At 38.5% G+C, this 14632-nt stretch overlaps 1 protein-coding gene across 9 annotated transcripts in view; it reads left to right on the forward strand.

Moving 5' to 3' along the window:
* The window catches only part of NF1 (neurofibromin 1), a 317585-nt gene that overhangs the window by 170926 nt on the left and 132027 nt on the right, over positions 1-14632 (forward strand). For 7 of the 9 annotated variants that reach the window (XR_006196423.1, XM_042915411.1, XM_042915410.1 and 4 more), the window contains exons 15-21: positions 587-666; positions 2706-2829; positions 4201-4362; positions 5849-6098; positions 6639-6712; positions 6953-7036; positions 14114-14554. Coding sequence is in view for 8 of the 9 variants with exons in the window: in XM_042915411.1 (XP_042771345.1) it covers positions 587-666; positions 2706-2829; positions 4201-4362; positions 5849-6098; positions 6639-6712; positions 6953-7036; positions 14114-14554 (1215 nt within the window). In the remaining variant the exon portion in view is untranslated. The remainder of the gene's footprint in view (positions 1-586; positions 667-2705; positions 2830-4200; positions 4363-5848; positions 6099-6638; positions 6713-6952; positions 7037-14113; positions 14555-14632) is intronic. The other 2 variants (XM_042915407.1, XM_042915409.1) reach the window with 2 other exon arrangements.

The raw sequence follows: 14632 nt of genomic DNA on the forward strand, positions 1-14632 counted from the left end.
TGTTAATGTTCTGTAAGCCAAATTCCAACTTCAATTCTGTGGTCTATAGGAGTATGTAAGAATGAATAATCTGCTCTGAAATGTGAAGTCTGTTTTGCTTCCCCTGCCCTTGTTCTTTGGAAAATAATTGATCTTTTCTGTTCCAAAAGAATTTGCGGTGAGCAGAATAACTTCTACTTTACCTTTCACCCTGGAAGTAAAATATTGTGTGTATTAATTTTGGTGAGCTCTCCTTACTTGGAGATTAACTTTTTGTTGTTCCACTGAGTTCTTTAACACTTATTGAAATGACTTAGTTTGTGTCTTAAAACAATTTTTATATGTGTATATTGCTCCTCTGAATTCGTCAGTCATTTAACTGGGTCTCTATATGCCATTTAAAGTAAGAATGATAGAATAAAATGATTTTATTCTACATATATTATTCCCTAGAGATTTGGGTTCTTTAGTCTTTTTCTTTTGCCTTTTACTGTGTGTTGAGGCTGCAATTAAATAGCTCGATTTATTAGGATTTGTAAAATAAATATTCCAGTGTTACATTTACCAAAAAACTTTTGAGTAATTCTCTCTCTTTTTTAAAATTCAGGCTCTGCTGGTTCTTCATCAGTTAGATAGCATTGATTTGTGGAATCCTGATGCTCCTGTGGAAACATTTTGGGAAATTAGGTATATGTACTTTAACTTTTTAATTCAAGTTAAAGTTTTATTTTGCATTTATTTTTTGTCTTTCGATATTAACTCTGTAGTACTTGGTCAGTTGTGAAACTTTATAGAGGTTTTATGATCTTGTATTTTATTTGTCTTGAATTGTTAGATTCTTGTTTTAACTGTAAGAATTGTTGTCACAGCGATTTAGAAAGTAAATTTTTTATATTTTTTTTATTTTTTAACGTTTATTTATTATTGAGGGACAGAGAGACACAGAGCATGAGCAGGGGAGGGGTAGAGAGAGGGGGAGACACAAAATCTGAAGCAGGCTCCAGGCTCTGAGCTGTCAGCACAGAGCCCTTTGTGGGGCTCGAACTCACAAACTGCGAGATCACGACCTGAGCCAAAGTCAGTCACCTAACCAACTGAGCCACCCAGGTGCTCCAAGAAAGTAAAATTTAAAACATTGTGCTAAATATTATTACCCAACCATAAGTACTGTTACTTAGTGTTTTCTCTTATGTTCCAGATTTCCATGTAGTTACAACTGTGCATTAAATTGTTAGAAATATGAGCTTAGAGTGTTAAAATTATATGATGTTAATCATTTATTTCTCTTTTTAAAACTATGATCTTTCATAAATTTTCCATAATACCAATGATTTTGATAAGTGAATTAATAATGAACATCTGTTTAGGGGCACCTGGGTGGCTCAGTCAGTTCACCATCTGACTTCAGCTCAGGTCCTGATGTCACTGCTAGTGAGTTCGAGCCCCGTGTTTTGGGCTCGGTGCTGACAGCTCAGATTCTGTGTCTCCCTCTCTCTCTGCCCCTCCCCTGCCCACGTTCTGTCTCTGTCTCTCAGTCTCTCTCTTAGTCTCTCTCTCTCTCTCAAAAATATTTTTAAAAAATAAGGAACACCTGTTTAGAAGGTAAAAATATATACAGAATTTTATAATTTATTTCCTAGGTTGTATAAATTATTATCTTTTAAAGAGCACAAAGACAACACATTGAGAAAAATGGAAATGTGTAATCCTCAGGTGTATTTTGTCATTATCTCATCATAGAAGTGGGTGCACTGTCTTCCCTGGCAGCTGAGTTAAATCCTAGACACAGAGCAGTGATCTTGAATAGTAATGTAATGTGAACTACATACCTAATTTAAAATTTTCTGGGTTGCCGCATTACAGAGTGTAAAGGAAAGGTATTACTAATTTTAATAATATTTTTAAACCCAGCTTCTATTTCTAGAATATTATTCCAATATATAATCAATATAAAAATTATTGAGATGTCTTGCATTATTTTTTTCCGTCAAGTCTTCAAAATTTGGTTGTTTCACACTTACAGCACATCTCAGTTTGGGCAAGCCACATTTCAAGTGCCCATTAGTCACATGTGGCTGGCTAGTGGCTACAGTGTTGGACAATATGATGACTCTGGAGTGGGGATCAGCAAATTTTTTGTCTAAAAAGTCAGGTAGTAAATATCATAGGTTGGTGGACCAGATAGTCTCTGTCAGAACTATTCAGTTTCACTGTTGGAGCACGAAAGCGAAAGCCATAGACAGTATGTAAATGAATGGGTGTGGCCACGTTCTACTGAGACTTTATTTATGGAAAGCAAATAATGGACCGGATTTGGTCTACAGGCAGTTGTTTGCAGATCCCTGCTCTAGAGCACTGGGTTTATATACAGCCTATGCTGTGCACGTAGGCTGTCATTTCTTCTGAGTCTTCTGCAAAGATGAGATGCGTAGATGAAACACTTGGGAGTTTGGGGATTGGAGGATTTAGAGTTGCTTGCTTTTTTTTTTTAACATAATTTGTAGACCTCTTCCCTTTGATTATCGTGCTATTAACATTTTGAGAATCAATTTCTTTAAAACAAAATCCTAGTATATTTATATTTTTATCCATATTTATATCCATTATGTATATTTATACATATATTTATATCCATTATGAGAGAATGTCATTCTTATGTACTGATTATACCTCTGTTAGGTTATTTATCGATGATACTGATAACCACAAACTTTATGCTATTGCAGCTCTCAAATGCTTTTTTACATCTGCAAGAAATTAACTAGCCATCAAATGCTTAGTAGCACAGAAATTCTCAAATGGTTGCGGGAAATTTTGATCTGCAGGAATAAATTTCTTCTTAAAAATAAGGTAAGCAAAGTGACATCTTTAAAATGGAAGCCTATTTTGGGGTAAATGGGAAGAGATTAAGAAAATGTATATTAGCCAAATTAAGTCCTACTTTAGCTTTTTCTGCCTACGGTGTCTTCAAAGGGAAATATGTGTGCAGAGGATAATGGCTGAGAAGTTAACATTTTAAAATTTGTTGAGTCTCTGTCCTTGAAGTTGCAATCTTGATAAATTCCATTTGAGTTCAACAGGACTCTATGGGGCAGGCCGAGGAGGAGTGGGGGCTGCTATAACCAAATTAGATTGAGAAACATATTCTATCTTGTCTCAAGTTTGTGCATAAGACTTGAATCTTATGGTTTAGGCTAGTCCAGTTATCTGTCAAGAAACTTAAGGAAAGAGGTTAAGGGTCTTTAAGTTTATTTACATTTCTGCCGTGACAATTTCACCTCTTCAAATATCTGAGTCCTCTCCCTTACGGTTGAGTGAAAAGTCTTGATTCTGAACTGTTAAAGTATGGGGACAAGATTTTAGGGAGTTAGAGAAGAGCTTTAAATTTCTTTTATCATAAAGTTTCTGTAGTCAGTTAAATTTTTTTTCTATTATGGTGTAATTTTTGGAGTTCTTGATTCGATGAATTTTTATCTTTTTCTAGAATAATAACTCCAAGATATCTTAAACATATTATACTCATGTTTTTCAGTGTACCATGCAGCTTGTTAAATTTCTTTGTTTAGAAATGGGCTAATGGTGATTTAGGTTTTATACATGAGGGTTATCTTAGTGTGTTAATATAGTGGGATTTGGCATTATCCCAAAGATAAGGAACAAGATTAGACTTCAGGGTTTCATACCTTTGCCTATGGTATAATTCTCCAGAGTATAAGCATTAGTAATCCAGTAATAATCTGCAGTACTCTGGTCAGTAAAGTTGCAACAGGCTTGGCATATTTACCAGTGTTAATTACTGGTCCAAAGGAACTTAGTGTCAAAAGAGTCAACTTCCAATTATCCTGATATGGCACAGGGTAAAATCTTATGGGGAGAAAATTGTTGTCATTTGTAATTGACTGAGAAGTACCTTGTATTTTTCATATGGTAGATTTATGTTGTTGATGTTTAACTGTGCTCATGTTAGATCTAGAAATGTTAATTTGCATTTCTAGAACCTGTTGTTTCTGGTGATTTGAAGGGTGGAAGGCTGAGGAGCTTCAAAGACACTGAGCAAACATTATTCGTACTATTGGGTCTCTAGTGAATATTCTTCAAGGATTAGGAGTTGGGATGAGAAGTTTTCCAGGATAGTTGCAAACAGAAAGACAGCTCATATTATGTATTTAGTTTTCTTGATTATCAGTGCTTCAGAAAGGCTTACTTATTTCTTCTTTTTAGCAGGCAGATAGAAGTTCCTGTCACTTTCTCTTCCTTTACGGGGTAGGATGTGATGTTCCTTCGAGTGGAGCTACCAGTCAGATGTCCATGGATCATGAAGAATTAATACGTACTTGTACGCCTGGAGCCTCTCTTCGGAAGGGAAAAGGAAACTCATCCATGGTAAGCAGCTTCTTTTGTAGTTTTCCTGTATTATTATCATCTGTGCTGTATGTTTTTTCCTGAATGAACTTTGGTAAATTTCAACTAGATGATACAGTGTAGTAAAGAACTGCTTAGATTCTAGTTCGATCACTGATCTTTGTGGAACCTCAGGCAAGTTCCTAACAACCCTGTGACCCAGTTCATCAGCTTTAAAATGGGGATAACAACAATTTATGTCCCAGAAGTGTTGGAAGGATTAAATGAGATTGTGTGTAAACAGCACTTGATTGATTGACACTTATTGATAAGCTATAACTGAGAGCTACAATTATCATAAACCTCTACTGTACAAAGGACCATTCATATCCATTCATATCGCAGAAGTTTAAAAGTTGTACCACCTAACAAAAATACAAATTTACTGGAGATAAAGCATTGTGCTTGAAATAGATAAGTGTCTGTGTTTTTTGTGTTTGTGTGCATAATTCTTTTTAAAAATAAATCACAGTACAAGTGAAAATAGCAAATCATGACAAAAGAATGTCTCTTCCAGACCAAACCTGTTTTGTTTTGTTTTGTTTTTTACTCTTAAAAACCTAAAAACACTATTTGTGGCATTTAGGATGCAGCTACGAATCTAGAGAGTACATTTCTTTAATCCTTATCAGTGGAGATGAGTGTCTGCTTTTTTCATGGGAAGGTCAGCAGCGTGTATTCACAGCCTTGTTGTAGGATTAGGTTAACTTCCCTAATCTTTGCCATATATAGCCTGCAGGAATCTTGATTATACTGATATTCCACAGAAGATCTTGCTGGTCCACTTGACCATTGGCATTTTACTGTTAGACTTGAAAATCTAGAAGTACAGACCAAAGCTCTTTTATCCCTAATTTTCAGTATAACCTTCTGTTGAGGAAAAACAACAAGTAAGCAGTATAGTGTTTACTGCAGTCTATGTTGACTGCAGAATTTACATTCATTTTGTAAATGAGGATTCCTTTTGGGACTCTGTAACCCAGAATCAAGTATATCTTCTACAGCAACATTCGGTTCTTGTCCGTGCCCTTATTTTAGTCCTTGTTGCGGCGGACTTACTTTATTTCTTACTACTGGTGGGTAGATAGAATTTCTTACTACTTCCTTTGTCATTTATAATTGAGTTGGAAGTGCATTGCATTTTTCATTCAGTAGATTTATGCCATGGGTACTTTACTTGTGTTTGGGTTAGACTTCATCTATATTTCTAGGATCTAAAGTAAGGATAATACCTATTCGATTTGAAATTGGACAAATGGTAGCATTATGTTGGTCCAAATCATCTCATTTCTCATTCAGACAAGATGTTTAGGGGTTTGAAAATTCCTGTCATGGTTGCAGGGGAAAGCTTTTGCGTGTTCTTGAATGCACACATACACGGTACACAGTGTGTTGCATTGTTGGATTTGATAAATAAAATCACCTAACCTAAGTTGCAAACATAATGCCTCTCATCCCTGACTCCCAGGATAGTGCAGCAGGGTGCAGCGGCACACCGCCGATATGCCGACAGGCTCAGACCAAACTCGAAGTGGCCCTGTACATGTTTCTGTGGAGCCCTGACACTGAAGCTGTTCTGGTTGCCATGTCCTGCTTCCGCCACCTCTGTGAGGAGGCAGATATCCGGTGTGGGGTGGATGAAGTGTCGGTGCACAACTTCTTGCCCAACTATAACACATTCATGGAATTTGCCTCTGTCAGCAATATGATGTCAACAGGTAAGTGTGGATAATGTCCCCCCACCCCGCCACTCATTTTGCCTCGAGTCACACGACATCTGATTGTGCCAGGAATGTAGGAACTACTTGGTAAGCTTAGAGAGTTAATTCAAGAAGCTCACCTGAAATCCTTTTCTACATAAGATAGGGTGAAACTAAATAGCATTTGAAACAAATTGTTAACTTCTCACTGAGCTTTTCATACGCAGTACAATTGTTTAAAAACTGGCAGTATAAATTACTGTCAGTTTCAGATTGTGTAATTTACTGTGGCTGAACTGTATATGGTGAAGTTTTAAACACACTGGCCTATGTTTTGAGTAAATATAGGTGGGAATAGCTTATTTTATGCTGTGGATATTGTAGAGTCCAAGTTAAGTACCTTTCCTGTGAGGCTAGCAAAAGGCAGCATTCACCTTTATCATAGGAAGCATTCCTTCCACTCCTCCTACTCTGCCTTGGGGGTTTGGCCGGCCAGGCTCTCCCATGGCATTCAGCGCTCTAAGTGCAACGAGTTGATGTGCTGTTGTCTTTGCTTAGGAAGAGCAGCACTTCAGAAAAGAGTGATGGCACTACTCAGGCGCATCGAGCACCCCACTGCAGGAAACACGGAGGTATGCTCTTTGCAACAGAAACAGCTCCCCAGGCCCCACATGTTGTGTGCGTGTGTGTGTGTGTGTGTGTGTGTGTGTGTGTGAGACAAGGAATGGCTTTTGAAGCAGATCTAATTTATATGTGCATATTACATGTGGGATATTATACCTCTAGTATGCACCAAGTTTGAGACCTATCGCTGATTGATTTTTAGTCCTAAGTTTAAAATTGCTTTCAAGTGGTAATTGCTTTCATTTTAGGCTTGGGAAGATACACATGCAAAGTGGGAACAAGCCACAAAACTAATCCTCAACTATCCAAAAGCTAAAATGGAAGATGGCCAGGTGAGTTTGTGAAGTTGGTTTTTGTCTTTTAATTGATCTGCTAAACGTGTGTACTTCACTTCAGTAATCTTTGGAGTCACTCTTCGTATAACATATATATAGTTGTTGTAAGACTTATTTAGTGTTGGTTCATCTAAAACTGCACTATTATGGGGGTGCGTGGTGGCTCAGTTAAGTGTCTGACCTCGGCTCAGGTCACGACGTCATGGCTTATGAGTTCAGCCCCACGTCGGGCTCTGTGTGCTGACGGCTCAGAGCCTGGAGCCTGCTTCGGATTCTTTGTCTCCCTCTCTCTCTCTCTCTCTGTCGCTCCCCCACTTGCTCTCTCTCTCTCTCTCTCTCTCCCCCCCCAAAATAAATAAACATTAAAACTGCACTATTATGGTAGCCACTAGCCACATGTGGCTACTTACGTTTAAATGAAAATTTAAAGTAATTTAAATACAGTTAAAATTCAGTTTCTCGATCTCACAGTAGCCACATTTCAAGGATTCATTAGCCAGATGTAGCAATTTGCTACTGTGTTGAACAGCACAGGTATAAAGTGTTTCCATCATTGCAGAAATATGGGGGAGCAGGAGCTAGAGATGATCTGTGGTAGAGACCCTTCCTTTACCCTCTTTCCTTCTCTTTTTCCATCAGAGTATTTCACAGAATTTTTAGGAAAGGGATGACAAAGTTAGATAAAATAAATTAAAATTGAAGCAATACATTTTACTATTTTGTTAGGTATTCTTTTTTTTCTTTAAGTTTATTTATTTTTGAGAGAGACAGAGACAGCATGAGTGGGGGAGGGGCAAAGAGAGAGGAAGAGAGAGGATCCCAAACAGGCTCCGCACTGTCAGCACACAGCCCACACTTGGCACACACTTGGCATAATGTTTGTAAGGTTTGGACTCATGGGAGTCCAAAGCTTTGTAAAAGAAGTTTCATATTCTGGGTTGGTTCTATCAGTCTATGACAAAAATATATTAGTGGCTCTTAAAAAATGTATATGGTAATCTAAGTTTGGACTTCTTTTTTTTCCCCTTTTCACATCCTTTTTTTAATTGGAATATAACATACATAAAAAACATGTATAAATCAAAGCAACAGTTCAGAATATTAGGAGATGAACATGCCTGTGGAACCAGCACCCACAACAAGAAAAAAAAATCCTTACTAGCACATGGGAAGCCTTTGTTGTGCCCCACTTCCAATCACTAAACAACCCAAGAGTAACCATTATCCTGACTACTAAATACAATAGCTTTCCTGTTTTAAGCTTTCTGTAAATGGAGTGCTGGAGATGTAGTCTTTTATATCTGGCTTCTGTCACTCAACAGTGTGAGAGTGACCTACACTGCTCTGGGCCATTGTCATTCATTCACTGTTATTGCTGTATGTTATTTCGTTCAGCAGACAGTTCACAATTTAATTTTGCTTTCTATTCTCTTTGGACACTGGATAGCTATACAAAGACTATTGAGTTATTTTGACCCGTGCTGCTTTGAACATTCTTGAATGTGTCTTTTGGTAACTGTCTAGGTATATTTCTGTAAAGTACATACTTAACAGTGGAACTGCTGGGTAATAGGGTATGCAGATACACATATGGAGAATATAAATTGATACAACAAGTACTTAAAAAACACTTGTGGTTTCACAAGGGCTTTTAAAAGACAACATTTAAATTTTTTTTTTTAATGTTTACTTATTTTTGAGAGACAGAGATACAGAGCATGAGTGGGGAAGGGGCAGAGAGAGAGGGAGATACAGAATCCGAAGCAGGCTCCAGGCTCCGAGCTGTCAGCACAGAGCCCGACACGGGGCTTGAACCACAAACTGCCAGATCATGACCTGAGCCGAAATCAGATGCTTAACTGACTGAGCCACCCAGGCTCCCCATACAATTAACATTTTTTAAAATAATGTTTGTTTATTTTTGAGAGACAGCGTGTGTGCGCAGGGGAGGGGCAGAAAGAGAGGAAGACAGAATCCCAAGCTATTGCCACACTGTCAGCACAGAGCCCAATGCAAGGCTCAAACCCACAAGGTCAGATCATGACCTGAGCTGAAATCAAGAGTCAGACTCTTAACCAACTGAGGCACCCAGTCGCCCCAAGCAATTAACATTTTTAAAAAAACTGCTATAGGGGCGCCTTGGTGGCTCAATCGGTTGAGGTTCAACTTCAGCTCAGGTCATGATCTCGCGGTCTGTGAGTTCGAGACCCGCGTCGGGCTCTGGGCTGACAGCTCAGAGCCTGGAGCCTGCTTCATATTCTGGGTCTCCCTCTCTCTCTCTCTCTCTCTCTGCCCTCTCCCTCTCATGCTGTCTCTCCTGTCTCTCAAAAATAAATAAACACTAAAAAAAAAAAAAAAAAATTAACAAAAAAAAAGATAAAAAAAACTGCTATAGCACCTCTGTAAATGATGAAACATTCAGCCATTAAAAGCATTCCTCTTACTGGAATTATTACTACATCGTATGTTAAATAACTGGAATTTAAATAAAAACTTGAAACAAAAATTAAAAAAAAATAAAAGCATTCCTTTTAAAGAGTATATGCATGGGGCATGTGGGTGGTTAAGTTGGTTAAGTGTCTGGCTCTTGATTTCAGCTCAGGTCATGCACGGTTCTTGGTATCGAGCCTTATGTGGGACTCTGCACTGACAGCTTGGAACCTACTTGGGATTCTCTCTTCTCACTCTCTCTCTGCCCCTCCCCTGCTCACACTCTCTTTCTCACAAAAAAACATAAAAAAAAAAAAAAAAAGAGTATATGCCAGACCGATTCACTAACTGATTCGTGATTGTCAAATTAGAGCTCTTTAAAGACCAAAAGCAGAAAATAAAACATTGTATATACTTTTTTCTAATTCAGTGAGGTAAAAAAAATATCTTGAAGTACTTAAATATTCAATGAAATTAGTTATATCAGGCCTTGGCAGAGGTAAGTTGAAAACGTTATACATGTATATATAATACATAATATATTAATATAAATAGATATAAATATGTATATAACATATAATTATACATATATGTATAATATATATAAATTACATGTATATATACATATATGTATATATATAAATTTGTTTATTCATTTTGAGAGAGAGAGTGAGCTCAGGTGCATTCATGAGAGTGGGGTAGGGACAGAGAGAGAGAGAGAGAGAGAGAGAGAGAGAAGAGAAGAGAAGAGAGAATCCCAAGCAGGCTCCGTGCTGTCAGTGCAGAGCCTGACACGGGGCTCAATCTCATGAACTGTGAGATCATGGCCTGAGCCGAAATCAAGAGTTGGACGCTTGACCGAGGAGCTACCCAGAGGCCCCTGCTGCAAACATTATATTAACATTACATATTCAATTAATAACTGAATTTACTATGCCAGAGAATGGAACGTTATCAAGGGAAACCTGAAATGTACTAGTGGAACAGAACTGAAATGTAAGAAACTTGTGGTAATCATTTGGACCCTATTAAATAAACAGTAGAATTCAAACTAGGAAAAAACACTTAACCTAATTCTTAATGTGCTGCAGAAGTCAAGACACAAAAGATCCGCCCAGAGAGAACAATGCCACTATCAAAATTTTTATATTTCAGCTTAACTTTAACTTGACTTATTTAGCTTTTTTTATATGTAATATGATGTAGTTCAAGAACATTTAACTGTAACTTGAAAACAGAATACTCACTACGATGTTCCCAGAGGCAAGAAGGGAATAAGCATTATTGTTTCTGTTGGAGGGAATCTAACCAAGACTGCCAAAAAGTGCGGTGAAAAGCAAGGCTGAGAGAGAAAATATGAACCCTGTGAGAGAAAAGTCTTTAAACCTATTATGAAAACTTCAGTTACTAAAACACAGGTTGATGATAGTACATTACATTCACCATACCTAGTCGATAAGAATATACAGAATGAGCTTTGACTGCCGTGTAAAAAATTCCTCTTTACCTGTTCTTGCCTAAATTTTCAAGGCAGCCTTCAATGAATCTCATTCAAATCTGTCTATAAGCCAACATACCAAGGAACAGAGAAGTTTCTCTGTTTCATTTCTTAATTCTTCAGAAAGATTAATTGAATCATATCGTGAACTGTATGCCACAATAAAGTGTTTCCAAGCAAACATTACCCAAACTAATGCCCGTTAGAGCATTATGTTGAATTGATGTTTTTGAACTAACTGCAGGTCCTTGGGTCCTTGACTAAGATGTTAATGGTAAATAGATGCTAAATTGGGAAGGTGATGTTGGAGATAAGATGTTCTACATGTGAATTAATCTGAACTAACTGCTCTTCACACCCAGATGCTTCATCACAATCAGCCATATTCTGATTTTGCACTGATCTGGATGCTACTGCATCTGACGTCAGCCGCACTTAGCATATCATCAGCAATATGCCCATCATGGTGGTAATAATGGTAGGGTGGTGGTGCTGTGGACCAATAAATTGCAGGCCATTAAAGGATCCATTCCCAGTAGCCCCCTCCCCCCCCACCCGAAAGTCCCCAGTGTGTGCAATACAAGATTCTTGAGATGCTTGTGCTATACGAATGGTGTTTATTTCCCCTGAAATACCATGCTCTGGATCTTGAGAGTGTGAACAGGCCTCTAGCATTTGTATTTGATTATCTACTGATGGCATTACTTAGTGTTAAAAACCAGGTCCTTTCCTGTTCCATTGCTTGTCCCACTTCTTTCTGATGGGCCTTGGGAATCCCCTAAGCAAATGCCTGCTTGACTTTCTAACTTTCTGTTCTGAAGATCTGTACCACAACTGCTTTTAGGAGGATTGTGACCACGATCGTCATCTTCATCATCTTCTTTAAAGGGTTTCATATGTGCAGTGTCTTCTGGCTGTACCTCCCTGCTAGGGCTCCCAGCTGACTGGCTTGCATGGCTAGAATTCATCTCATTGCTAGATCCATCACTATGCCCACTACTGTTACCAGGACCAGTGCTTTCACCTTCACCGTTGTTGGCAGTTTCGTCAGAACTTCCCTGCACAGATTCCTCCGTGTCTGAAAGTCGCTGCTGCACATGTTTGGATCTACTAATAAGTTGTTCATCCATTTCAATGTCACTGCCTCCACTTTGATGGGTATCACTGTTATCAGTACTTTAAGGGCTGGCTGCAGGTGACCAAGGTGATAGAGCTGCTCTTCTGAGCTCTTCTTCCTCTTTCTTATTTAATTTAGTATTTAATAACGATGCAGAAGAACTCTATTTAGATACCTGAGCCTAGTACTTTATTTAATAATGTTTTAAAAGAAAAAAAGGTTTCATTAACGTTGATGCCAAGTACAGTGTTTGTTCACCGCGAACACTTGGCTCAAGGGTTGAGACTGGATAAAAGAGATGCCTAAGTGGCAGTGGATCCACATTCTTGACAAATAAAGGAAATAAGTCACGTAGGTACTGATCACCGTGTTCAGCACTGCGGCAGCCCACATGTGATCAATACGCTGAGGACTCAGTCGCTCTTCTGCTAAAAACTTCAAACTCTCTTGGCACTGTTTGATAATCTCAGTATGTAAATTTGGTCCAAATCTATGTTCTACCACATTGTTGCTTATAAGCCAGTTTGTAAGTTCTTTTGCAATGGTCATTTCTGTGTCTGATACCAATGATTCTTTATTGTACAAGTCACCAAAGGTGTGAAGTTGATTCATTATCTGACATAGTCCAGCCAACCTCACAAAGTAGGTGACAGAAAATACCGAAGTAAGATCTAGGCTTTCTCTGTCAAAACATGCTGTCAAAGCAGAGATTTGTAGGCAATGACCCTGTCACCGTGCTACATGTTAAGTCACCATGTTGCAAGCTGTACTCTGTCTCTACTCTTGTTCGGAGAATTTGCATAAATACCTATAACGTAGGTCCTAAAAGGGATAATGTGCTGCACGACTGCAGGGATAGTAGTCATACTCTACTGTTAGCTCCAGCTGTAATAAATGCATGTGTCATAAGAAATGGTAGTTTCAGGAGTTCCTTATTCAAAGCGATCCATCATGGGAGAAAGGCCATTTTTCCCACAAAACAAACATACATAATGAAGCAATTGCAATGGTACTTCTACACCCTGTTTATCATAGAATGCCCCTAATGTGTTGCTTTCTTGGGTTGATATGTTCTCTGTAATAGGATGAGTATTAGCTTATAAGCAGTATATAAAGAGAATTGAATTTGAAAAACCTTTGCCACACATAGTAAGAGTTTTTCTTTCTCATCTGTACTCCATAAACTAACAGGATCAGAACTCTCTAAAGATGACTCCTCAGTCAGATTCTTGTAGGATTTGATTATTTTCTGTTGTTTCTTGTTTTTCTGCACTCCTTTCCTTACAGTCCCTTCCTTCCTGTTTAGCGGTTCTTTTGCTTGATTACTCTCATCTTGCCATGCAGAATCTGTTAATAGTAGCATAATGCGGGCGCCTGGGTGGCTCAGCTGGTTAAGCGTTTCAATCTTGGTTTTGGCTCAGGTCATGATCTCACAGTTCGTGGGTTCAAGTCCCATGTCCAGCTCTGCGCTGATGGTATGGAGCCTGATTGGGATTCAGTCTCTTCCTCTCTCTCTGTCCCTCCCCTGTTTGCACTCTCTCTCTCTCCACAAAAATAAATAAATTAACACTAAAAAAAAAAAAAAAAAAATAGTAGTACAATGTTTGCAAAGCTGGTCCCAGAGTACTTGAACTTGGGCCATCACTAATAAGTGCACATACTACTTGGTTGAAAATTTCCAAATGCTTATATTCCTTGAAGCAGCATAGACATTGCCTCTAGGTCCAGGGATTGATAGAAGCAAATAATTTGATTGCATGTTCCTTTCTGAGCTGCAGTCCACAACCACCTTCTGGGTCTGATATTGCATATGTGTTTATCGCTACCTTAGTTCTGTACCTCAGTTCATTTGCCCTTGAGCAGTAAGATACCTTGATGTCATTAGAGATGGTTGGAGTAAAGACTTGCATTTTTTAAATGTAAAAAATGTTCTTTTGTCATGGAAGAAATGTTGGATAAAAAGTAATTTGTCAAGTCTCTCAACCCATTGAGGTTGGATTCATGCTTTCCGTAAAACTTTTGTGTTTAGGCTGCTGAAAGCCTTCACAAGACCATTGTTAAGAGGCGAATGTCTCATGTGAGTGGAGGAGGATCCATAGATTTGTCTGACACGGACTCCCTACAGGAATGGATCAACATGACTGGCTTCCTTTGCGCCCTTGGGGGAGTGTGCCTGCAGCAAAGAAGCAACTCTGGCTTGGCAACCTATAGCCCCCCTATGGGCCCAGTCAGTGAACGCAAGGGTTCCATGATTTCGGTGATGTCCTCGGAGGGAAATGCAGATACACCTGTCAGCAAATTTATGGATCGGCTGTTATCCTTAATGGTGTGTAACCATGAGAAAGTGGGACTTCAAATACGGACCAACGTTAAGGATCTGGTGGGTCTAGAATTGAGTCCTGCTCTTTATCCAATGCTATTTAACAAATTGAAGAATACCATCAGCAAGTTTTTTGACTCGCAAGGACAGGTAAAGTGTTCTGTGCTTTATTTTTCACCCTTTTCTTTGAATCGATTTGTTTGATAATGAAGCCTTTTTCTTTTTGAT

This window comes from Panthera leo, chromosome E1 (assembly GCF_018350215.1).
Source record: "Panthera leo isolate Ple1 chromosome E1, P.leo_Ple1_pat1.1, whole genome shotgun sequence".
NCBI classification, from domain to species: Eukaryota; Metazoa; Chordata; class Mammalia; order Carnivora; family Felidae; genus Panthera; species Panthera leo.